Raw genomic sequence first — 25,681 nt, 5'->3', positions numbered from 1 at the left:
CCGTTATTATTTCCGCATCAACATGTTGAGCTTTTTGTGCTATTTTTTTTTTTGCCCAGTCTGTTATACAGTGAGCCTCAGATCTCGTTTTTTATATTTAAACATGAATTCAACACGAGGGGAATTTTACTCAAACACATGTTCGTTGGAATGAATGCACATCGTTATTCTGGCGCTTCAGAAAAAGCAACAGATTGCAACCTTGGCTCGTCTACTCTCCATGTATCGGATTATGTTTATTTTAGAGCATCTTAAATTTGACATAACATTAATTAAATACTGTATTTTTAGCAGGAAATATGGAAAGGTCCATCTGTACGGTATAAACTTTGGGGAACGGCACATTTTGCATTTTATTTTCCACTTTCAAGGGCCAATTATGGAAAGTATGAGATCTGTTTGTGCTTTTCAATCATTTGGATCTGTTGTGCGTCATTTAATCTGTGCACCTATTAAATCATTGCAGTCTGAAGATATTAAACCCCAAAAAATGATTTAATCAAATCGTGGTCATAAGTACTGTAGCCGCACCAAACAGTGATGTCACAGGTTCTCTGAGTATCTTGTGCCAAATATGTGTTGAAAGTATAATTTGGCATCAAAATTCCTGTCTTTTTCCTCCCTGTTTCAAATGTTTCATGACTCATTCTGCAGTCAGGGCGACTAGTTTACCACAGGGATCATATTAAGCTGCACTTCAGTGTTTGGTGTCGTAGTTAGGATCGTTGCAGCTGGAAGAGATAAATGGAGAGCAGATATTCATAAAACCTTGAGTTACACTTCTAAAACAACATGGCTGAGGTGTTTTTCAGGGAGGATTTGGTAAATGGACCTGCACTTATATAGCACTTCTCAAGTCGTAGGAAAATTGTGCACCGCTGACTTTAGACCAGATTTTTGTTGGTGCAATGCAAGGTTATAATAGTTTGGGATTTTTCATTAGTTTTAGTTTTAATTTTGTTTTCAAATTCGGTCAGTTTTTATTAGTTTTTAGAGTGAGTTTCCTAGTTTTTATTAGTTGGGGTTTTTTCTTAGAATGCTTAGTTTTAATTTAGTTTTTATCAGTTTTAGTTGTTTTTATTTGTAATGGGGTATTTGTTGGGTGTGAGAGTCAAAAAGGTCACAATAAATTTTGCTTTTTATTTCCTTTGCCTTATCCATCTCAGCCCCAATAAGGTGATAAACTCCAGATAGATTAAATCAATTCTATATCAACCAAAAAGGTTTATGTATGAAAAAAGTTGACAAAGACAAAAACGAAGGACATTTTCACTATAATCTACTTTGTTTTAGTTTGTTTTGTAACCACACAATAAAGTTTCAGTTAGTTATAATTTTTGTGAAAACTCTCATTTTTATTTTGGTTAACGAAAATGTTTTTTCAGGTCAAATATTTTGTTATTTCGTTAGTTTTTTGTTAACTATAATAACCTTGGTGAAATGGTGCAATCACCTTCTGATGCTTCAAGACAGCCATGCACCAACAATGCGCCCAATCACACCTCAATTAAAGACCCATATGTCAGTAGGAGCACAGATGGATGCTACCTACAAAACATGGGTGTGAAAATGAAAACCATCAGTGACAGTTGCATTAAGCTGTGCAGCAGGTTCATAAAAGATCCCAAACATTAGATCTGTATACAAGCTGCTTGTCTTACTGTTCCTCCCTCTCTCCGTCCTGCAGATCGTCCCTCGCTTCGGCCCTCTGAACGGGCGGATCTCAGTGACCATCAAAGGCTCCAACATGGGGATAAAGAAGGAGGACATCAAGAAGATCACAGTGGCCGGAGTGGACTGTGTCCACCAGGCGGACAGATACTCCGTCTCCACCAGGTACACACTGTAAAAAATGTTTGTGGAAGTTACAGTAAAACACTGTCAAATTTTCAGCTTTCCAGTCAAACCCGATTTATGCAGCTCACACACTGTTCAGGGACCCCAGTGTGCAGAAATATTCAGATACAAGAGGACACAATAACACATTTTACTGCAGGAGATAAACTGTTTGGTATTTGCATAAAGTGGGCATGTCACAGCGGTTTCACCAATTTCCTACCCGATTCGTGCAGCTCACAGATTGTCAGGCAGTATTCAGAAATATTCAGATACAGTAGGAAAAAATAACTAATTTTACAGCATAAAGTGGGCATGTCTGTAGAGAGGAGACTTGTGGTTCCCATAGAACCCATTTAATTCATATATCTTGAGGTCAGAAGTCAAGAGACACCTTTAAAAACTGTCATTTGGGCTCATTGAATCCACAAGAATCTCAGCTTTCCAGTCATACCCGATTTATGCCAAATTGCATGAGGAATAGGGCATAAAATAAAAAAATTGCAAATCACTGTAGTAGATACATTTAATTACTGTATATCACGGAATAGTACAAAACTTTTGACAAACTGTAGAATACACACAGTTTTACTGAAAAAATATAACATTTCCATGTAAAATTAATGGAGAAATACCATATGTTCACAAGGATACAATTACACTAAAAATAAAGGGACATTTCAGTCTAAATTACAGTTTTTTGCAGATATTAACATTTAAATTTACAGTAGAAAACCCACTCGGTAAACATTAAATAAAAAGTCTTTGTATAAATGTCAATTTAAGACAAAATCCCAACCTTTCTGGAACTGAGGTTCAGTTAATATGGAGAGTTTAAACCTAGACATTGAACGTTTACTCGGACGGTATTTTACTATAAATTAAATAGATTTTTTTTACAGTGTAGTCTGACTGCAGAGAGACACAGCAGCTACATTAACATTAACATGCAGACATGAGCTTCTTCTGTTGTCTGAACATGTGAAGGTGAAGCTCTGGACATGAACCTCTGACAGCCGGCCGACATTAATTAAAGACTAAAGATATCTGAGCTTCACCTCTCATGACTTCTGACTCAGGAGAGACATCAGTCGTTATCAGTGTTCGCTCAGGTTTCTGTCAGTTTTTAGAAATGTCTGGTCTTCACTAGACAGGAAGGGGATGGTGTTCTACGTTTGTGAATAAAAATGGTTAAAAGTTGGATTGCTGGTTGCACAAAACATTTAAAGCTGTCACCGCTTTCACGCTGTTGTTATTTCACCTCCTTCTCTTTGTGTCCACAGTGTTGTGTGTGAGATCGGTCCAGCGAGGCGTCGTCCCCCGTCCGACCTCCCGTTTGAACCGTCCCACAGTGGAGCCGTGGAGATAGAAGTCGAGGGAGGAAGAAGTGGGAAGTCTCACGTCATTTTCACCTATCGGGTACGTCTGAACATAAACACCTCCACACCAAGGACACTTCCAAATGTATATATTCTGACATAAAATGTCTCGAAAAAGTAGAAAAGAAACATGGAGTCTCCTTCATTAAAGTCTCTGAAATATAAATTTAGTCGGGTCTAGTTCAGTTTTACCCCTATTAAGTAATAATATGTAGATTAACAGGTCACAAAAATACAGATTAACCCCTTGTCATTCGTCCCAATTGTCCACAGAATTGGGGGTTGTGGGCAGTGACTTTTTAGGGGGAGAAAGCAGGTCAAAAATAGATGTCACAGGAAGCTGAAAGAGTAATTGGAGGTGGTTGAATCCACAAGAGTCTCAGCTTTCCAGTCATAGCCGATTTATGCAGTTTTCACAAATATTAACCTGCAAAAGGAGAAAATAACACATTTTAATGCATGTTTTTGCGGTAAACTGCATGGGATTTGCATAAATTGGGCATGTCTGTTAAGAGGAGACTTGTGGGTACCCGTAGAACCCATTTTCATTCAGATATCTTCAGATATCAGGTATCAGACCCGATTGATGCAGCTCACAGATGGTTTAGGGACCCCAGGATGCACAAATATTCCTATGCAAAAGGTGAAAATAACTCATTTTACTGCAGAAGATAAACAGTTTCTTGCCACAAACTGAACTGGAACTGGATTTGCATAAAGCGGGCATGTCTGTAAAGTGACTAGTGGGTACCAGCAGAACCCATTTTACCCTGAGCTCAAGTTTCAGTGCAAAGAAATGCTACTATGGGCTCACAGACTGTTTAGGGACCCCAAGATGCACAAATATTAATATGCAAAAGGTGAAAATAACACATTTTACTGCATGGTTTTTGCATTAAACTGCATGGGATTTGCATAAATTGGGCATGTCTGAAAAGAGGAGACTCATGGATGACTGTTTTTCCCATTAAGATATGACATGATTAGTACCAATGGATAGATCTTCTAGTTTTATATGGTAATATCTCTGTATGCTTTAAGTTCAGTATTACAGTAGCATGAAACAGAATTCACAGTTCATTCCCTGTTTATACAGTAGTTTCTTTAACTTTTTCTGCCTTTTTTTCCATCAGAAATACAGCAGCTTTATTTCTTTATTTTTCTGACTTTGAACAATTTCGGTTCAACTGCAGGAAGTTGTAAAAAAAACCTGCAGACTCTGTTCACACTCCTCATCAAAGTTTCTGAGGCAATACAGCACATGGTGTGACACAGCTACTTCAAGTCCCGGGAATCAAATCCCAGAAACATTCAAAGCTTCATAACAAAGTCAAACAGGCAGGCCTCCTCTGGTGTGGCGCGGGGAAATCTCTCTCCCTAAAGAGGCGTAAAAATATCCCTCGCATACAAATTCACAGAAACTTCTTCCTCGGCAAATAGAGAAACAAATCTGATCAAAATAAATAAGTCTCACCTGCTGTTCTTGTATTGTGTCTCTAACTCGGCTCGGTTGTTTAATTTAAATGTTGTTGTTCACTTTTCATAGTTCCTGTTTTTTATCTGAAGCCAATTAAAGCAAACTGCTGAGACCAAAATGACTCATTTGCGTCAGCGGCAGTTTGTCTCCGACGGTTAACTCCCCGTCTTTAAAACTTCCCTGGGAGATTATTTGTTTTTCTTGCTGTCAAAACAGAAATATGAAACCGACACGACAGAAGCAGGCGGCGCGGCCCTGCAGTGGGAAATGTAATAACTTATGTAAATGAGTCTAAAGGACAAAAACAGTGTAATACGAAACAGCCTTGGTGACATTTGCAGGTAATTTAAAAGGACACAGCAGGTAAATTAGTAATTTAATCATTTAGCTGATTGACAGAAAATTAATTTGTGTCTATTTTGATCGTTGGTTTATAATTTCAGACATTTACGAAGCAAATTTTTTGCTTTTCTTTCTCAAACATGATTGGAAACTTCATGTTTTGGTGTTATGAATTTGTGATATTTCTGTCAGAATCACTTTATTCTACATGTGTCATTTAAGATAAAGCATCTACACTAACCAGATCCTGTTAAAAACATTAAATTCTGCAAAAACAAATACACTTTTTATGGTAGAAAACAGGCATTACCGTCAGAATTCAAACTTTCCAACAGTCCTTGAACGTATCATAGGTTATGAAAGTTTCTGTTAGAAAAAGTGACCAATACGGAGTTTGAAATGTTGATATTTGTGTCAATCTCTTTATTCTCCATGTGTCATTTAAAATAAAGCGTTTGCACTAAACAGATCCTGTTAAAAACATTAAACCTGTTTACACAGAGCCGAGAGGAGAGGACAGGAGAGGCTGTTTACACAGAGCTGAGAGGAGAGGACAGGAGAGGCTGGAAACATGACAATTCTTTAATATACTTTAATATGCGGATAAATTCCAATTTTTTTTCAATTTTTAGAGACTTATTTATCAGAGAAGTTCAACTTTTTTTCAGATTTTTGTCATTCCAACTGTGTTATTCTGCACAAAATAGGTGTTTGAGTTGTTCCCACTTCTAGCCATGATTGTGTTGATTCCATCGAGCTGCAGGACTTGAAATAAAAGGCCACGCTCATCTTACAAGTGTTAAAAAAACAAATGTAAAAAGAGCAAAAAACACCCAAATAACACCCCAAAAACACCCCAAAACCAGAGGACTCATTTGTACCACTATTTCCCCTTTTTCCTTTATATCCCAGATTCTTCCATGTGTTGTGAGTCTCTGGGTTTGAATATCTTTTTTTCCTCTGAAGTGTCTGTGTTGTTTGTCTCACTCACTGAATATATTTCAGTGGCAGCTTCCTCCTGAGCTGCTTCTATTGTCTGTGTGACTTCCAGCCAGGCACAGATCTCGCTGTTATGAGTTTGTCTCTCTTCAGGGATATTTATTCTGCTGTTTGCGGCTCCGTCTGCCAGAACAGCGAGCGCAAATCTGCAACACCAACAAACCAAATACTTAAAGTACATCTCAGCAGCTGGGCGACACACTCCTGTGCTGATTCATATTTACACCTTTATGGTTTTTTTGCTTCCCCAAAACAAGCACAAATAACTTCTTCTTCTCCTCACACACTGTGCTCCACCGCTGTGTCTTAATTCTCCCGACAGATTGACTTCTTAAGTTTTCCAAGCCGCTTTATCCTCCAGTGTAGCCGGAGAATTAATATCCGCTCTTGTTTTGTTTGTCGTGCTGTCAGCGCCGCACAAAACCTCCCAGAATAAACAGGAAGCGGAGCAGCTGGTGTGACACCTTTATCAATATTCCTCGAGCACACGAGCTGATAAAAGTCCCCCACCGTGGTGAAGTTCTGCAGTTTTTAGTTATAGCTCGCTGCATAAAGACCACGGGAGTCAGAGCCGGATCAAGCCTCCATGGGGCCCAAAGCAGAATTTGATTTTGGGCCCTTTATTTCTGCCAATAATATTGATTGTTAATTACAAGTTAATAACATAAATAATACCAATGCAATAATAATAATAATAATAATACAAATAATACAAATAAATGAATGATGTCCAGGGTGTCACATATGGTTTATAATCTCAAAATGTAGCACATTCAGCTACAAGAGCAACCTGGGGTTGTATTAAAAAAAAATCTATATTATATATATATATTTTTTATTCATATTTATATATTTAAATATATTTATTTTTATATATTTAAATGTATTTATCTTTATATATTTATATTTATTTATATATATATATATATATATATATATTTATATATATTTATATATATATATATATATATATTGTATTTTTATATATATATATATATATATATATATATATATATATATATATATATATATATATATATATATACATATGTATATGCAGGGTTTTCCCCAGAAAACTTGCTAAGCCTGGTGGTAGAGAAGCCCAGCAGCGGTCCGCCGTGTTTTTGTAAAAAGAAAATGTTAAAAGTTGACAGGAATTTTGAAATTATGGCTATTATGTGTTATAATAAGCCATTTATTAAAAAATACTTTAATGGCATCTTACAAAAAGGCCAAATCTCGGCAAATCTTAAAATACGGTTTTAACAAACAGAAAAAAACACAATTAAAATAAATAATATAATTTGTTTTCACCTAAGTTAAATCCTAGTAAATCTTAAAACAAGCCATTGCTGGTCACATTTAAAAGTCAAATCATACAGAAATCATCACTCACACATGCAAATAATAAAAAAATAAAAATATATTATTATTGGTAAATGCTCTTGGGGGCCCCCTAGTGGCCACGAGGCCCTAAGCAGTCGCTTAGCTTTAGATTAGATTAGATTTGTTATTTAGCTTTAGATTCAGTTTCTGTTTCTGATGTGATCAAAGAGTTTCACACCTGCAGCTGCAGCATTATGAACTCTCCTCGCTTTTAAAGTTTAATGTTTAGTTCTCGTTTAATTTTTCTCTTTGTTTGCACGTCTGTCTGGTTTGACGGATCCCAGCTTTGTTTTTTTGTTCTCGAGATGTGATTATTTTCATGCCAAAGCCTTTACTTCAGAGAAAAACAGAAAGACTCACGCTGGAATGGATGGTTTGAAAACTAATTAGAAGTCATAATTAAAGTTTAGAGTTTGTGGACAATAACTGAAGTGTAAATAAGTCACAAAAGGACATGGAGGACAAATCTTTTTCTTTCCCTTCAGGGTGAAACTGGCGGGGATGTGAGGATTTTTGTTTTGTTTTGTTTTTGTCAAAGTGTTACCTCGTCTAGAATAATAAGTCTGTTATGTCTCTGTGCTGGAAGTGGAAGCAAAAAAGCATCAGTTTATGGTTTTATTTAGTCTTTGTTAAGGAAAACACAAACACTTCTAGCACCAGGTTCAGAAATACAATGGAATATAATGAAGTGAGGCTTTGTAATGCTTTTAAATATGTTTTTACCTGTATTTACAAGTCACAAGGTGCATCTGAATGCACCACGAAGTGCTTACTAAACTCAAAATGTGTCTCATAACACCAATGACTTAGCAAATCTTTTAAATAAAATTATTTAATAGAAATAAATAAAAAATTGGGAAGAAAATGAAAAACCCCTGAAATATATAGATGTAGTCTTTCTGGGATTTTTTATTTTTTATTATATTATTAGGACCACTATTGTTATACTGTGGATATTTTTCTTCTTCCTCTTGCGGACACAATTTCGTCCCGCTACTAGTCCTACAACTTGAAGAGTTGCAGGACAAATTACATATCAAAACGTGCGGTTTGATCGGGATCTGTGTGTTATTACTTTTCTCTACGGAATACGAATTTTTCGCAACCTAACCGCCCAAAAATTTGCATTGAAGTGAATGGGACTGCCGAAAAAAACGGAGCGAAAAAGAACAATAATTGGAGATTTTCAAACGTCTACTTCTCCGGCATAATGTCAGCTAGAGACTCCATTTAAACTTTAAACAGTAGACACAAGTCTTGTGTATTGGTGTATTAATCCACGTTTTGATAGGTCATATAGTTTTTTATCAATCCCTGTTCAATGACCATGATCATTTTTGGAGAAATTCTGAGATTATAATGGGTGTGTATTGCACGGAATGTTCGTGTCAGAGTGTGTGACATCATCACCAGAGTGTAGAGGGAGAGAAAAAACTGTCAAAAAATAAATTTGAAAACTGTGATCCAGGCCGCAAATTCCACTCTACAGAAATAATTTGTACATAGAAACGTAGGAAAATTTGTCTTCTCACTCACAATCCTCTGGTAAAGCTGTCAGAGTTATAGTTTGGGCGTACGACGCACAGATGATCCACCAACACGCACCAACAGCCTCATTAGCTCCCATATTAAAAACGCAGGAAGATATTTGAAAAAGGGAGATGGAACAGTTTTTTTAGATTGCTCTGACAAAGCTATTTTTTAATTTTTCTGAAAAAAAAACCATATATAGACGTTCAGGAAGAACTCAGGACGCTCAAAGTGAAGTCGGATCAATGATAGGTATTATGGTTTTGCCAAAAATGCTTTCTGTTCGAGGCCAGAAATTCCAGCCTGTCTACCTCTGCTGTCATTGTGCTGGTACAGGTGTCAGTTACTTCTGTTGATTGCTTTGATCTGATTGCCTTTGATCTTTGATGTGATTACAGTTAGAGATACACACACACACACATGCACGTAAGCGTGCACACTCCTCACACATGCATGCACATGCTTCAAACACACGCACACACACACCACACACACACACGTAACTTTATGCGATTTTCGCTACACAAACCACCGGCAGTAGCCCCCGTGGCCCTTTCAGAATTTCCCCAGAGGAAATTTTCTAGTCATTATTACTCCCCTTTCTGTCCAGGACCCCAAACCGAAGTTCGTGAGCCCGGTGAAGGGTCCAGCAGCCGGAGGAACCGTGATCACGATCTCAGGAGAAGACCTGGACACGGCGAGTAAAGAGGACGTGGCGGTCTCAGTGGGCGGAGTCCCCTGTGAAGTGTAAGAAACACTTTGTTTACAGTGTTTAGTTGTGTTTCCTGCAGACACAGTTCATCAACAGTGTTCCTCTCCTCCTCAGCCTGAAGTTCGGCTCAAAGATCACCTGTAAGACGGGGAAGTACAGCGGGCAGAGAGTTCCCTCGGAGGCGTTACCGGTGACGGTGAGATACGGCAGAAACACAACTAAAGACGTCCCCGCGGCGTACCAGTACTCTGAAAACCCCAAGATCACTGATTATAACCCCAAAGGAAGCTTCTTATGGTGAGTTTTCATTTTTCAGTTGTGGAAAAGTACATGTGTAAATCCCGTATTGAAATATTACTAAATACATTATATACACACACACACATATACATATATGTATATATATATACATATATATATATATATATACACACACACACATATATAAACACATATACATATACATATATGTATATACACACACACACATACATATATATGTATATATGTTATCATTTAAAGATTCATATACACTTTAATTATGAGTAGCATTGCTTTTTTCTAAAACAAAATTAGAAAAAAAAGTTAATCTTTTTAAACTTTATTAAAAAAGTTTAAAAAGATTGTATATATATTTTTTTATACTACTGTATTTTTTGTTATTCCCCCAAAAAATATGATATTATTGAATGATAAATAAATAAATAAAAAGACGGATACAGTATTTATTATAAGATGGACTTCAGCAACAAAAACAAAACATTTTTTAAGTATTCATTGTATACATTACATTTTCCTGTATTTTTACAGTATTGATTATGCTCTAATCAATTTCCCCTCCTTGTGTGTGTGTGTGTAGCGGTGGTCGGAGGATCGTGGTGACAGGAAGTGGTTTTGATCTGATCCAGAGCGCCACGATGAAAGTCACGCCCTCCGAGAACGAGTTCTCACAGAACACCTCACCTGTGGAGGTAAGAGAGTGTGTGTGTGTGTGTGTGTGTGTGTGTGTGCGTGTGTGCGTCAAAAAGAGGTAAGAGATAAAAAATAATATTAATAATAAAAAATAAAAATTCAAACAATAACATTAAGAAGAAAAAATAAAATAAGTATGAATAAATCATTTTTAAATATATAATTATTTTATTATATGCTGTTGCAACTAATGAAATAAGTTAAATTAATTCTAATAAATAATTTACTTTTCTGAGCTCTTAAATTAACAAATAATTCTAAAACAAAAATGTAAAAAAATTCAGCATTTTCCCTTTCTCATCTCTTCAGAGTGCCTTTTATTACATTTTAGACAAAAATAAAAACATCTTTAGAGATCAGCTACAGTCTGTTAATGTTCATTCAGTCACACTACATGTTATGAGATCTGGACGACTCTGACAGAAACTAAATGTGTTTCTTAATAAATGGTCTGGATGTGTGTCGACACTTTCTGAGTCACAAACGCGAAACAAAGAGAAAAAGAAGAAGAAGAAGCTTCTATTTCACCGCTGAGCAGCTCTGAGTGACAGAATCTCTCAGGAAGGATTCACGGCAGGAGACGAGTCGCTCTATCGTCCTCTCATCAAAAGACACGTCTGAACCAGGAAGAAAGACGGGAGACTCAGTGGGGGGCGGAGAGAGAGAGGGAGGGAGGGAGGGAGGGAGGAAGGGAGAGAGAGAGAGAGAGAGAAAGGAAATGTAGTATAATTTACACCTGCACTGGAGATGTGAAGTCACTCAACTTCAAGAATGGATTCTCTGCAAAATACTATAAACAATTCCAGGAGAAAATCTATATTCAAACCTGCAACATCACTGTGTTTGTGTCCAATGTTCTCTCTCTTTTAGCTCAGTTTTGGTCTCCACCACAAAAAAATGATCTCTGAATATGTGAAATATCTGTTGAAACCCTCTCTACTGGTGTACTTAGAGTAAATATTCATAGTTACATTCCACCACTGGTGAATTGCAGCAATTCCACAATTTATAAAAGCACAATAAAAGGCATTTATTTAAGAAATAATTTATTCATTAAAGTATTTGTATGTTAATGTTAAAGAAAAAGTTTTCAGCCTTTTAGATTTCCTGCTCTTCTCTGTTTTTATCGCTACATGTTTTGGGGTGTTGGACAAACAAAAGAAGACTTTTAAAGACATTAGCTTGGACTTTGAGAAATTGAAATGGACATTTTAAACTATTATTACTCTGACAGTTTAAAGATTAAACAATTAATGAATTAGTCGCTACAGTCATTTTTCATGCAGAAAATTCTGTGTTCCACCTCTAAAAATCTAAATATTTCCTTTTTTTAAAAAATCATATTTAACTGAATATTTGGGGGTTTGTTAAAAAAAAAAAACAAGACATTCTTTTTTTTCTAATTATTTTCTGACATTTTATTGACCAAACAATCAAAAAATGGCAGAAAATGCCGTTTTAATCATTTTTTTCACTTTCATGTTATATTAAATTGAATATATTTTTGGTTTTGGACTGAAAAAACTGTAATTTCTCTGTAATTTCCCAGCTTGGGATGAATAAAGTATATCTATCTATCTGTCTATCTATCTATCTAAAACAATATATCGAGACAATAATCAGCAAGTAAGTAATTGATCATGAAAATTGTTAATTTCAGCTTCATGGAAGAAAAAAGAACATTAAACACAGTGAACAGAAGAATAAACAACATAAAAAGACATTTTATTCGAATAAAAAGGCAGACCAGGATTCTAACTGATTTTAATGAAACCAAATAATGCATTGTGTTCCTGCCTGAATGACAAAAGTAAAGCATCGCTGGATCTTCTTCTCTGTGTGTCAGTTTGTGCAGCAGGCTCTGAGTAAGAACGACACGGTGCTGCAGTTCGACTCTCCGCCCGTCCACAACACGACGGTGGACGTCCCGTCTCTGAGGACGTTTCTGTTGCTGGACAACGCCAAAGAGGAGCTGAAGAGCTTCGACTACCACCCCGACCCCACCTTCAACAAGCTCAACAAGAACGTCATCACCGAGACCAGCATCATCATCGTCACCGTGAGCAACATTTGAAATACTTTATATATATTATTATTATTATTATTATTATGTGTGTCTGTGTGTGACTGTGTGCTCTCTGCTGCTGCTGCAGGGTCGAGGTTTCTCCAAGGCCATGACGGCTAAAGAGGCTCAGGCGTTCGTCGGAGACGCTTTGTGTCACGTCAACATCCTGCAGGTGAACACACACTTCCTGCTTTTCACCTGCATGAGGAGGAAATAATGTCTATACACTGTCAAGATCGGCTTTTTATTAAACTGAGGGCTTCAGAAAGTAACATAATCCACGACTAAAACTTCCTTTTGGAGTTTTTTGAGTTGATGCTGTCGTGCTGCAGAAACACAATCTTTCAGAAATGCAACAATTAGTCACAATTTAATTGTGACTTAAATGTGCAATATTTCTCTTTGCAATGGTCTGGCTATATTGTATATACTGTTCCTTTATTTATTTATATATATATATATATATATATATATATATATTTATATATATATATTTCCTCCTGTTTATTTCTTCTTGTTTAATTGCTTTTTACTTATTTTTATTCATTTTATTTTTTGGGTGACAAGCCCTGAGAGGAAAGTTAGAAAATAAGTATTACAACAAACCAAATATATATATATATATATATATATATATATATATATGTATTCTTTTTTAAATATATTTTTTTCTTCCACCTCTAAAACTTCTTTTTGGATTTTTTTCTAGTTGATGTCGTCATGCTGCATAAACATCCTATCAGAAATGCAACATAAGGCCATAATTAAATTTGGAAAATATAGATATTTATATATTCTTTTAGTCACCCTTTTCACAGATGGAAAAAAACAGAAACTTGGAAAAAAAATCCTGAGAAAACTTTTTTTTTGTCATAAACTTATAAACTTATAAAATAATTGTATTTTTCTCGTTTTTTTCTGTAGCAATGACAACTTGATGAATTGATGTGGTGTTTGTGGTCCTCCATTCATGCATTTTAAATTAAAATTTTAGCATTAAATTCAACTGAATGCAACATGGTGTTTTTACTGGTTTTTAACCTCGTGTGGCAGCATTAACATGCACAAATTGCCCTAATTCCCAAAAAAACATCCCCCTAAGCTGTTTACATGGCTAAAAAAAAAGCATAATCCAATAATTTTACCATTTATTTGCAGCCTTTATTGACGCAGTGCTTCCCAAACTTTTCAATTCCCATTTTGTAAATAAAACTATATTAATATGACTGAAACAGTATCACAAATAAAGAAGTTTATTGTGTGTTTAGTTCAGCTGGTGACTCTTTTGTCTGTGTGCAGGATGATAAACTGATCCTGGAGGCTCCGTCCTCTCAGCCCAGATCCAGATCCAAACGCCAGCGCAGAGACACCACCAACGACCTGCTGGACCTCATGGTGACTCTTTACCTTCACACGTTCTCACCTTTAGATAGAAGAACGGAGCTGCAGAGCCTGACTCAGAATGAATTTACTAAAAAATAAATTACTATAATCCTTATTCCCAGGTGAAGTTCGGTCACGGCGAGTGGACGGTGGGTTCGGTTTATTACGCCAGGAAGGACGACATCCCTCTGGCCATCATCATCCCCGCCGTCATCGTCCCCATGCTGCTCTTCATCGCCATCTCCGTCTACTGCTACAGGTCGGACAAACAAACGGCTTTATGTACTGTAAAAAAAAAAAAAAAACAATAGCTACTCAATAAAATTGAGGCAACAGATTGCAGGCAATATTATTCATTAAATCTAACTACATTACAAGTTGAGTTAATAACAACTGAACAGGAAGCGCCTGTCAATTAAAAACAGACTGATTCTATTGTGTTGGATTCAGTCAAAATTCTCTTGATTTAGAATTACATACACATAAAGATTATATTTAATGTGATCAAAATGAGTAGATTCTATCTCAAACATTTTTACTTAAACAACTGCCTCAAAATCAAGGACGCATTTATATTTAATACATTTTATCAAATATATTAAGTCAAATGAAATGACTACAGAAGAATTTATTACAGTGTGTGCAGGTGGATTATGTTTCTGTGTCGACGTGTTTTAACCGTCTCTGCTGTGTGCCGACAGGAGGAAGAGTCAGCAGGCGGAGCGAGAGTATGAGAAGGTGAAACACCAGCTGGAGAATCTGGAGGAGAGCGTTCGAGATCGCTGCAAGAAAGAGTTCACAGGTACGAACAGGCCTGAAGATCACAGGGTTCACTTTAATACTTTATTTTATAGAGATCCCCTAACTAATAACAATAATCTTATCTCAAATTCAAATTATTTTCTCTAACTTAAAGTGTATTTTATTGTTTATTCCTCTGAACCCAACAATCTGCTTGTTAGGTTAAAAAGGCATGTTTATTTTTTTTTTTTTTAATTGCCAAAATTACACCATTTATCCCAGTCGGAAACTGTAAAAAATTAAATTATTTCTTCAGTTTTCAAAGTTTATGACAGTCATTGAATGAATCATGTGTGACGAAGGCCTCTAACAGGAAAAATAGTATGTTTTCTTTTTAAAAATCTCCAAAAATACACCTTCCGTGGCAGAAAGTAAAAACAGACATTACCACCACTTTCAAACGGTCCTTGAACAGATCATAGGTTCTGTAACAAAAACTTGTGTTAAAATGTTGATATTTGTGTCAGAATCTCTTTATTCTACATTTGTCATTTAAAATAAAGCGTTTGCGATAACCAGATCCTGTTAAAAACATTAAATTCTTTCAAGTCAGTAAAAGTACAAAAATAAAAAGTTCTCATTTTTGTCTGGGTAGAGCTCATGTTAACTACTTAATGTACTGTTTTGTGGTTTTAAATATGCATAATAATATAATATTTATAATGTTTTTTTATGTTAAATCTTGACCTGAAAAGTATCTAAAGCTGACAGCTAAATGTAGAGGGGTAAAAAGAACAATAATTGCCTCTAAAGCGTAGTGAAGAAGAAGTATTAAGTTAAAATAAAATGGAAATAAATGTAATTAGTTACATTCCACCACAAATTTCAAGTCAGTAAAGGTATAATATTAATTATATTAATTGTATCAATATTAAAATACTTAAATAATTAAAAGATCAATACTGTTGTCCAGGTAGGGCTCATTTTAACTACTTTATGTACTGTTATGTGGTTTGAAAATGCATAATTGCTTTACATTGATCATATTTTTATGTTAAATCTCAGCCTGAAAAGTAACTAAAGCTGTCACCTAGATTGTAGTGGAGTTAAAAGAACAATATTTACTTCTAAAAAGTAGAGAAGTAGAAGAATAAAGTTACAATGTACTTACTCTCCACCACTAATTTACAGGTAGAGTTCATTTTAACTGCTTAATGTACTGTTTTGTGGTTTGAAAATGCATAATAATTTAATATTTATGATGTTTTTTATGTTAAATGTCGACCTGAAAAGTAACTAAAGCGGTCAGCTAAATGTAGAGGAGAAAAAGTACAATATTTGCCTCTAAAATGTAGTGAAGTAGAAGTATAAAGTTACATAAAATGGAAATACTCTCAATACTCGAGTAAATGTAATGAGGGAATTAAAGAAAAGAGTCCTAATAAAACAGAAATCCTTCCCTCTGCAGCACCATGAGCACATAAATCATGCAGCTGGCAGCACGCTGCTGAAATATGAATTATTCTTCTCTGCAGATCTGATGATTGAGATGGAGGACCACACCAGCGACCTGAGCGAGGCCCGGATCCCCTTCCTGGATTATAAAACCTACACGGACCGGACCTTCTTCCTGCCCTCCAAGGACGGCGCCAACGACACCATGATCACAGGGAAGATCCAGATCCCCGAGGCCCGCAAGGCCATCGTGGCCCAGGCCCTCAACCAGTTCTCCAACCTGCTCAACAGCAAGACCTTCCTCATCAACGTCAGTCTGAGTTCACCATATATATACTGTCCACCGGATTTTATTCTTCCCTTTCTCGTTTATTTGTTTATTTAGAAGGATCCCCATTAGCTCGAGCCTAAAGTGGAGCTACTTTAACCCTCTGGAGTCCATCTATTTATTGAAAATACACGTTTTATTTACAGATATAACTTTATTTATATATATATATATATATGATATGTAGACAAGCTGAGAAACCAGATAAAAGTTCAATCATAGGAGCTTCAAAAAAACCCACTTAAAACACACAAAAACACACCGAAAACACAGACATTTTCTTTACAAAAACCACCCAAAAAATGACAAAAAACACACATAAAGACACACCAAAAAACACACACAAACACACAAAAAATGACAAAAAGCACACATAGAGTCACACCAAAAATCACACACAAAACACACACAAAAACACACACACAAACAAACACAAAAAAGACAAAAAGCACACACAAAAACACACATAAAACACACACAAAATGTCAGTGCTACACACATTAAAGGACCTAAGCTTCCTCAAGAAGTAGAGTATACCATAATGTCTGGGTGAGAGTCACAGGCCAGAGTCAAGCACACTCAAAACTTCATCAGAAATTCTCTAGGTCCCTTTTTTCTGCCATGAATGAAACCATGAATCATCTCTCCTGCAGTTCATCCACACGCTGGAGAGCCGTCCGGACTTTAACGCCCGCACGCGGAGCTACTTCGCCTCGCTGCTGACGGTGGCGCTGCACGGGAAGCTGGAGTATTACACCGACATCATGAGGACGCTGCTGCTGGAGCTGATGGACGAACACGTGCAGAACAAGAACCCCAAACTGATGCTGAGGAGGTGAGCAGACAGCTGAAAACTCACCTTATATTGTGATTTTTAATTGTTATAGTTTTTTTAAACATTTGTTTTATCATCAAGTTTTGTCTTTTTACGTAAAGCTGCTATATCTCTTGTATTGAAAGCGCTCTCTGAATCAACTTTATTATTATGATTATTAATATTATTATAATTAAGTCTGTTACAGCAGATCTGAGGCTGTAAGTTTATTCATGTATTTGTTTTCTTTATGTTAAGCACTTAACTCAACTATCTCTTGTCTGACAGGAGCACTATACATGTTTATTTTTCAAGGCTATACATTTATTTATGTATTTGTGGGGTTTTTGTTATAAAAAGCACTTTGAGCTACGTCTCTTGGGGGGAAAAGGCCTATAAATATCTTTTTTATCATTATTATTATTATTATTATTATTATTATTATTAAGTCTGTTAGAGCAGATTTGAGGCTGCAAATTGATTTATATATTTGTTTGTAAAGTGTAAAGCACCTTGAGCTTCATCTCTTGTATGAAGCACTCTGTAAATTACTTTTTTAAATATTTAATATTATTATTGTTATTATTATTATTATTATTATCATTATTATTATTATTAGTCTATTAGAGCTAATGATACTAAATAACACATTTATTTATCGAGTCTGTAAATTTATAAATTTGTATTTTTTTCTATGTAAAGCAGTTTGAGCTACATCTCTTGTATGAAAGCGCTTTATTAATGTTGTTTATTATTATTATTTTTATTTTTATTTTTTGTAAGCCAGTTAGATCTTATGATGATACTGAATAACACATTTATTTATTGAGGCTGTAAATGTATTTATTTTTGTTTTCATTTTCATATTCAACAATATGTTTTAGATGATAGAAAAATGGTTTCTACTGGCTTTTAACAATTTGTTTTTGGTGTGTGTGTGTGTGTGTGTGTGTGTGTGTGTGTGTGTGTGTGTGTGTGTGTGTGTGTGTGTGTGTGTGTGTGTGTGTGTGTGTGTGTCTGTGTCTGTGTGTGTGTGTGTGTCTCCAGGTCAGAGACGGTGGTAGAGAGGATGCTCTGTAATTGGATGTCCATCTGTATCTATCAGTTCCTCAGGGTAACACTAACACACACTCTTCACTTGTTCTGTGTTTGTTTTGATTTCTCTTCGATCTGTTCCTCTCGCCTCCTCCTCCTCCTCCTCCTCCTCATCCTCCTCTTCTTCCTCTTCTTCTTCTGTGTGTTTTCTTATAATTGACTCTAAGAAACTTTCCTTTGTGTCTTTTTCTTGTTGAAACCTGAGTTCATACAGCAGCAGCAGCTGATTTATTCTGCTGATGTTCCTTAAATGTAACATTCTCAAACTAAAGATTAGATTCAAAATGTTTTTGTATTTTGTATGTGTCTGATGAGGATCAGCATGTGAATGTAGATTACTTTCAGTCCTTCAGCCATCACATGAAGAGTTTAAAGCCTCTTAAACAACGTTAAGACTATCAGAAAATGAAATGTAAAGATTGAAGTTACACAGGTGACTAGGTAAATAGGTTAAAAAAAAGTTTTCTTCCAAAAAATCACAAAAAAATACAAAAAATTGTAAAAAATGTGATAAAAATCAAAACAAGAATAAATATTGATCACAGTTAAAGACTAAAAACTAGATAAAATACAAAAAAAGAGATTAAATGACAGAAAAATATCAGATAAAATGAAATAAAGTAACATTTTACTAGTGGAAAGTTAAGGAAATATTTAGATCCTTTACTTCAGTGAAAGTACTATTTTACACAGGTGACTAGGTAAATAGGTAAAAAAAAGTTTTGAAAAGTATGTTTTTTTTAAAAATCACCAAAAATACAGTGATTATTGTAGAAAGAAACTGACTTCATCGTCAGAATTTGAACTTTCTGACAGTCTTTGAACGTATCATAGGTAATGAAAAGTTTGCATTATAAAAAGTGACCAAAACTTGTGTTAAAATGTTGATATTAGTGTCAGAATCTCTTTATTCTCCATGTGTCATTTAAAATAAAGCGTCTGCACTAACCAGATCCTGTTAAAAACATTAAATTCTGCTCCTCAGAGACACTGAAGGAGACAATAAAAGCTGATTTGTGTGTTTGTGTGTGTGTGTGTGTGTGTGTGTGTGTGTGTGTGTGTGTGTGTGTTTCAGGACACAGCAGGAGAGCCTCTGTATAAACTGTTCAAGGCGTTGAAGCACCAGGTGGAGAAAGGACCGGTGGACGCCAAGGTGAAGAAAGCCAAATACACCCTGAACGACACGGGGCTGCTGGGAGACGACGTGGAGTACTCTGTGCTGGTCAGTACACACACACACACACACATACACACACACACACTCTCACACACACACTCACACTGCAGATTCTTCAGTTCAGGACGTGTTAGGAAGTCTGCATGTTGAAGTTTCAGCTGCTGATTTCTTCCTTCTGGGGTTTTTAATCTGTCTTACTTAAAGTCGCAAGAAAATCACAAGGGCAAACTCTTTTATTTTTTAAGTTGTCCCTTTTTTATTTTAATTTAAATATTTTTTAGCTGTTTCATTACTTTTTTGCATATCCTTATTTTTATCCTTATTTTTATTATTATTATTATTATTATTGTTATTATTATTTTCTTTTTGAATTTGTATTTTTATTTAATTACTTGTTTTATTTTTTTAATTTTCATCCCTTTATTATTATTATTATTATTATTATTATTATCATTATTAATAAAGTCTATTATTTATTCACTTTCTTTTTTTTTTACCTATATAACTACTTTGCTTATTTTTTTATTTCTTTGTTCATATCCTTATTTTTACTTATTGCTCTTATTGTTATTAGTAGTAGTAGTATTCATATTTTCTTTTTTGAGTTTGTATTTTTATTTAGTTACTTATTTTATTAATATTTTTCATATCCTCATTGTTACTTATTATTATGTTTTATTTGTATTAATTACTTTTTCATCTCTTTATTATTATTATATTATTATTATTATTATTATTATTATTAATAATATTTATTATTATTTTATCTCTATTATTTATTTATTTTTCTACTTTTTTTTATTTTTTTTATTTCATTTTACCTATATCACTAATATTTTACTACTACCTTTCTATGTGTGGAGGTATTTCTCTGTGTATATTAACTTAATAACTCCATGTTTGTCCTGGAAATTTCCATAAATAAAAGCAGGTTGCAGCGTCTCAGATGTGAGAATTTGCTGCTTTTCTCAGTTTTATATCTAATAAAGTGAATATACTTTTGTTTTGGACCGCTGAAGAAACAAAACAAGTCACCTCCGGCGTTTTTCATTATTTTTGGTATTTCATAAACTAAACAATCAATTTATTCACTGAGAAAAACATCCAGTAAACTAATTATAAGTTGCAGCAAAACTTTTATTTTACTCAGAAACAATAAACACACTTTGACCTGAGACTCTGACTCTCAACACCCACACAGGAGAAATTAATTAAAATATGCAATAAAATGGGCACGTTTATCATTATAATAGTACAGGACCTTTTTTAAATCGAATTTCGATCTTATTTTTTGTTTTAGTAGCAGAAGTGGGCTTGTTTTTTGATTTATGTACTTCATTTTATTTCTGTTTTTCATATAATTGTTTTTACTTCATTTTTTTTAATCATTGTTATTTTTTATTTTTTTTAGTTTTTTAATTTGTACTTTTTTAAGGCAAACAGCATTCGTATTTTGATTTATTTACTTAATTTTGTTTCTATTGTTCATATGCTTGTTTTTACTTATTATTAGTTAGTGTATATATGCTTATATACTTATTATTATACTTAGTTTATTATTTGTAGCTTTTTAAAACTTTTATTTTTTAACCCTTTATTATTATTATTTTTATTATTATTATTATTATTATTTATTTATTTATTTTAATTTAAACATTTTTCTTAATTAATTTATTTATTTAATCACTTTTTTACCATAACCATTTCTCCATCTTTCCATGTATAGTAATAAGAAAAACTATTAAGTATTGGGCCAAAACAGCACTTAATTATGAATTATTACATTTTGATTTATTTACTCAATTTTATTTATATTTTTCATATGCTTGTTTTTACTTATTTATTATTATTATCATTGTTGTTGTTTTTTTGTACTTTTTTTTTTTCAACCCTTTATTGTTATTGTGTGTATTGTGTGTGTAGACTCTGCAGGTGTTGGTGCACGGCGAGGGGCCTGACGTGACGCCGGTCAAGGTCCTGAACTGCGACACAATCTCACAGGTTTGTTTTCTGTCTGTTTGCAGAGTTTCTTACGTTGCCATTATTGGTTAAAAACATAAATAATTAAAGAAATTATGGAGCCAAGAATTATCAAGAAAAACTCAGATTTTAATTAACTGAAGTCATGAATTTACAAGGAAAAAACTCAGATTTTAAAGTGGTAAATTCACAAGAAAAGACTTCATAAATGTAGACACTTGGATGGCTTTTGTCAGACAGGGAATAGTTTAAACATGAGGGAAAAGTTTCTGTTGTGGCATCAGTATTCAGAGCTGATTAACAAGTTTTTCTAATGAGAAACTTACTCAAAATAATGACTTAGGATCAAGTTTAAGATAATAAGTTTCATAAGTTAGCTTTAAAGTTATGACTTAGTATCTCAACATAATGATTAAGAATGTTTTCGGGGAAAAAAACCTTTCTTTTGAGGTACTCATTAGTCATTAGTTTCAGAAAGTTTATCAAGCATAGATAATTCAAGAAATTATGGAGCCGAGAATATTCCAAGAAAAAACTCAGACTTTAGTAAATTGAAGTCATGAATTTACAAGGAAAAAACTCAGATTTTAAAGTGGTAAATTCACAAGAAAAGACTTCATAAATGTAGACACTTGGATGGCTTTTGTCAGACAGGGAATAGTTTAGACATGAGGGAAAAGTTTCTGTTGTGGCATCAGTATTCAGAGCTGATAATCATGAATAAAATATCATTTGAGTTTTTGTGTTGGCTCATATTTTGGCAGGTAAAATGTAAATGTTGTGCCCTTCAGGTGAAAGAGAAGATCATCGATCAGGTGTACAGGAACCTGCCGTACTCCCAGAGACCCGAGGTGGAGAGTGTTGCTCTGGGTGAGACACAAACACACTATATTTTATTAAGATGTTTATTCAAATAAAAAAAATCACGAACCACCAGTATGTCGCCCCCTGCAGGTGTGTGGTGGAACTGCAGGTTACAGTGAAAATAGAAAAATAATAGAAGACTAAAACAATAAACAGTGGCGGTTCTAGACCAGTTTTACTGTGGGGGCCAAGGAGGGGCCAGTGTTTAATCAGAGGGGCACATTTAAAAACTGATATTTAAGCATTCAAAACATTTTATTTTAGGTTATTTAATAATCTCATTTAAGTATATTTGGAAGATACAAATACATTGATTGAAACAATGAGACTAACCAACAAGAACAGTTTTTTTTGTACGACAATGATATTTCTCATCTTTGAGCACAATTACCTTTGTTTTTATTTTGAAAGTGCGGTATAGTCAGAATTATCGTTTTTTTTAAATATACACAAGCTTTTATTGCTTTTATGTAACTACACAATGTACACATTTTGGGTTCCTTTTGTGTACAATATTGTTTGAAGAAAAAATAGGTAGGAATTGTTCCGTCATTCATCGTAATGATCAGACTAAATTGATCATTTCATTATTAATTTGACACAGGGGCCACAGCAGGGGCCAAGGGCTTCTGTGTAGAACCGCCACTGACAATAAAACTGATTTTATGAGCTTGAATCATAACAATAGAGTGAACTTAATTAAAGAGAAAGTTGTACTAGAATAAACATGTTAATTAAAGGTTTGTGCTGCGTCCTCAGAGTGGCGTCCCGGCTCCACGGGTCAGATCCTGTCCGACCTGGACCTCACCTCACAGAAGGAGGGACGCTGGAAGAGACTCAACACTCTGGCTCATTACAACGTGAGTTCACTCTGCGCTGCACGCTTTTAATGCACAATATTTTATACTTTGCTGTTTGTGCAGTTCAAAAAATTTGGAAAAGTAAAAAAAGAATTGCTCAAAAATGCCAAAAAGGTTTTGGTTTAATCTTATGATGTGATTTGTTCTGTAAGTTTACAACGTTTTAGATTGCATTATTTTCCATTTCTATAAATTTATTAATTAACCATTTTTATAAGAAATAGTTGTTTCAGGTGTTAAAAATAGCCAATAGCTAAAAATATGGAAGGCTTTTTCCTTCTTTAATTTTTTCTAATGGGAACCTTTTCGGAAATAATGACTTTGAAACTAAAGATATTAAGTTTGAGAATATTTCAAATTATTTTTGAGATGCTAACTTATTATTTTTGAGATATTATCTTGAAGTTATGACTTAAAAATTCTCTAAAATAGTGATTAAATGTGTTTTGAGAAAGTCGTTACTTCAAGAAAGTTTATCATTACAATAGTACAGAATCTTTTTTTAATCAAGTTTGGATCTTATTTTTGTTTTAGTCAGAAGTAAGCTTGTGTTTTGATTAATTTTATTATATTGATTGTATTGATTTTATAAATTTTATTTATATTTTTCACATGCTTGTTTATACTTGTTTATTATAATCATTGTTATTAATTTTTTGGTTTTTTTATTTGTACTTTTTAAAAACTTTTTTATTTTTTATTTTTCAACCCTTTATTATTATTTCTATAATTATAATTATTATTAATATTATTTATGTATTTTTATTTATTTTAATTTAAACCTTTTTTTATTTTATTTTTTCAATTTTATAACTTTTTTTACCATTACCATTTCTCCATCTTCCCATGCTAGAATAACTATTAGATTTTGGGCCAAAACAGCAGCTAATTATGAATTATTACATTATTTCACAAAGTTGAACCACCTCCAGTTCCTCTGCAGCCTCTTCAGTCCTGCTCACCTCTCCAGCCGGATTTCAGCCTCCTTTTTTGGCCGTTTCAGGACATTTGTTGCACCATATAAATTGTGCAAGCTGCTGCCTGTCGTCCATGTTTGTTTTGGTACGAGGACGGCCAGTAACTCCTGCAGGGTTTGCAGGTCGAGTGTCTCAGAGCTGCAGAGCTTCAGTGTTTGTGTCCTGAGTGTCAAACACCACAAACAATCTGCACGTTGGTGGAAACGACCTGATGTGTGCAGCTTTTCTTTAGTTAACTCTCTGAGTCCATGAAAGCTCCGGAGCACCACTTCTTGTTTTGGCTTTTCCAGAAGTTTCCATGTCCAATTTAATGCAACAACCCTTTTTAGCAAAGGTTAAAAAAAAAAAAAACACCTTGAAGTGTATTAACATGATTTTACTTTTTTTGCAGAGATTTTTCTAATTTAGCTTTGTGCATTTATAATTTGTAATGCAATCTTTTGGGGGGGGTTGTTTCCGTTTTTGTTTTTTGTAATTTCTTTGTGTTTTTATGTGTTTTTTTGTCATTTCTGTGTGTTTTTTTGTAATTTTGGTCTTTTATTGTGTTTTTGGTGTGTTTGTATGTGTTTTTTGTGATTTTGTATGTGTTTTTGGTTTCTTTTTCATGTTTTATGTGTTTTACATGTGTTTTTTGTATTTTTTTTTGTGTTTTTTTGTGTTCGAAATGTTGATCCAGTAAGTCAAAATGTAATAATAATCAGGTCATATAAGTGAGGTTGTGCTGAAAACAATGATACCAACACGTCATGGTAAAGATTTTCAATGAAAAGGAGTCAAAAACTGACAAAATAGCCCCAAAATCCAAAGGGTTAAATAATGTGAATGCTTAGACTTCTAAGGATTAAAGCAGCGAGTCAGATTGGAGTTCATGTTCCTGCTGCAGACTCTGGATGATTTTAATCAGTTTTGCTGCTGCGTCTCGAGCTCAGACTCGGTTTTGAAACGACCAAAAACTGAGAAAGTGCCGAGAAATGTCGAGCCACACGAGACTCGTCCTCACGCTGCACAGAACCAACAGAAAGTGAAGCACTCCTCCAGCCGCCCCGCTGACATTTACAGGAAATTATTAGCAGGAAAAGAAACTGCAGCGAGATAAAGTGCAACATATTAACTGTGTGCATCGTTCAGTTCCACCGAATCAGGATTTATTCTGTTTTTTCTCTCTCGATTTCTTGTCTTGCAGGTTCGAGATAACGCCACGTTGGTTCTGTCCAGAGTTCTGCACACACAGTCCTTCCACCAGCACCAAGACAGCTACGAAGAGAGTATGTACACACACACACACACACACACACACACACACACACAG

The 25,681-nt window shown here is 34.5% G+C and overlaps 1 protein-coding gene across 1 annotated transcript in view; it reads left to right on the top strand.

Moving 5' to 3' along the window:
* The window catches only part of plxnb2a.1 (plexin b2a, tandem duplicate 1), a 279,990-nt gene that overhangs the window by 244,158 nt on the left and 10,151 nt on the right, over positions 1–25,681 (top strand). Inside the window, exons 20-37 of the mRNA XM_059325664.1 lie at positions 1,688–1,836; positions 3,120–3,255; positions 9,560–9,696; positions 9,776–9,958; positions 10,521–10,632; positions 12,480–12,692; positions 12,787–12,870; positions 13,998–14,093; positions 14,204–14,340; positions 14,783–14,883; positions 16,358–16,587; positions 17,259–17,440; positions 18,467–18,533; positions 19,590–19,736; positions 21,615–21,692; positions 22,463–22,541; positions 23,295–23,395; positions 25,556–25,637. Of these exons, the coding sequence (XP_059181647.1) occupies positions 1,688–1,836; positions 3,120–3,255; positions 9,560–9,696; positions 9,776–9,958; positions 10,521–10,632; positions 12,480–12,692; positions 12,787–12,870; positions 13,998–14,093; positions 14,204–14,340; positions 14,783–14,883; positions 16,358–16,587; positions 17,259–17,440; positions 18,467–18,533; positions 19,590–19,736; positions 21,615–21,692; positions 22,463–22,541; positions 23,295–23,395; positions 25,556–25,637 (2,314 nt within the window). The remainder of the gene's footprint in view (positions 1–1,687; positions 1,837–3,119; positions 3,256–9,559; positions 9,697–9,775; positions 9,959–10,520; positions 10,633–12,479; positions 12,693–12,786; positions 12,871–13,997; positions 14,094–14,203; positions 14,341–14,782; positions 14,884–16,357; positions 16,588–17,258; positions 17,441–18,466; positions 18,534–19,589; positions 19,737–21,614; positions 21,693–22,462; positions 22,542–23,294; positions 23,396–25,555; positions 25,638–25,681) is intronic.

Source organism: Centropristis striata, chromosome 22 (assembly GCF_030273125.1).
Source record: "Centropristis striata isolate RG_2023a ecotype Rhode Island chromosome 22, C.striata_1.0, whole genome shotgun sequence".
Lineage (NCBI taxonomy): Eukaryota > Metazoa > Chordata > Actinopteri > Perciformes > Serranidae > Centropristis > Centropristis striata.
Note: the sequence above shows the minus strand (reverse complement) of the source record. Positions and strands in the feature narration are given on the sequence as shown.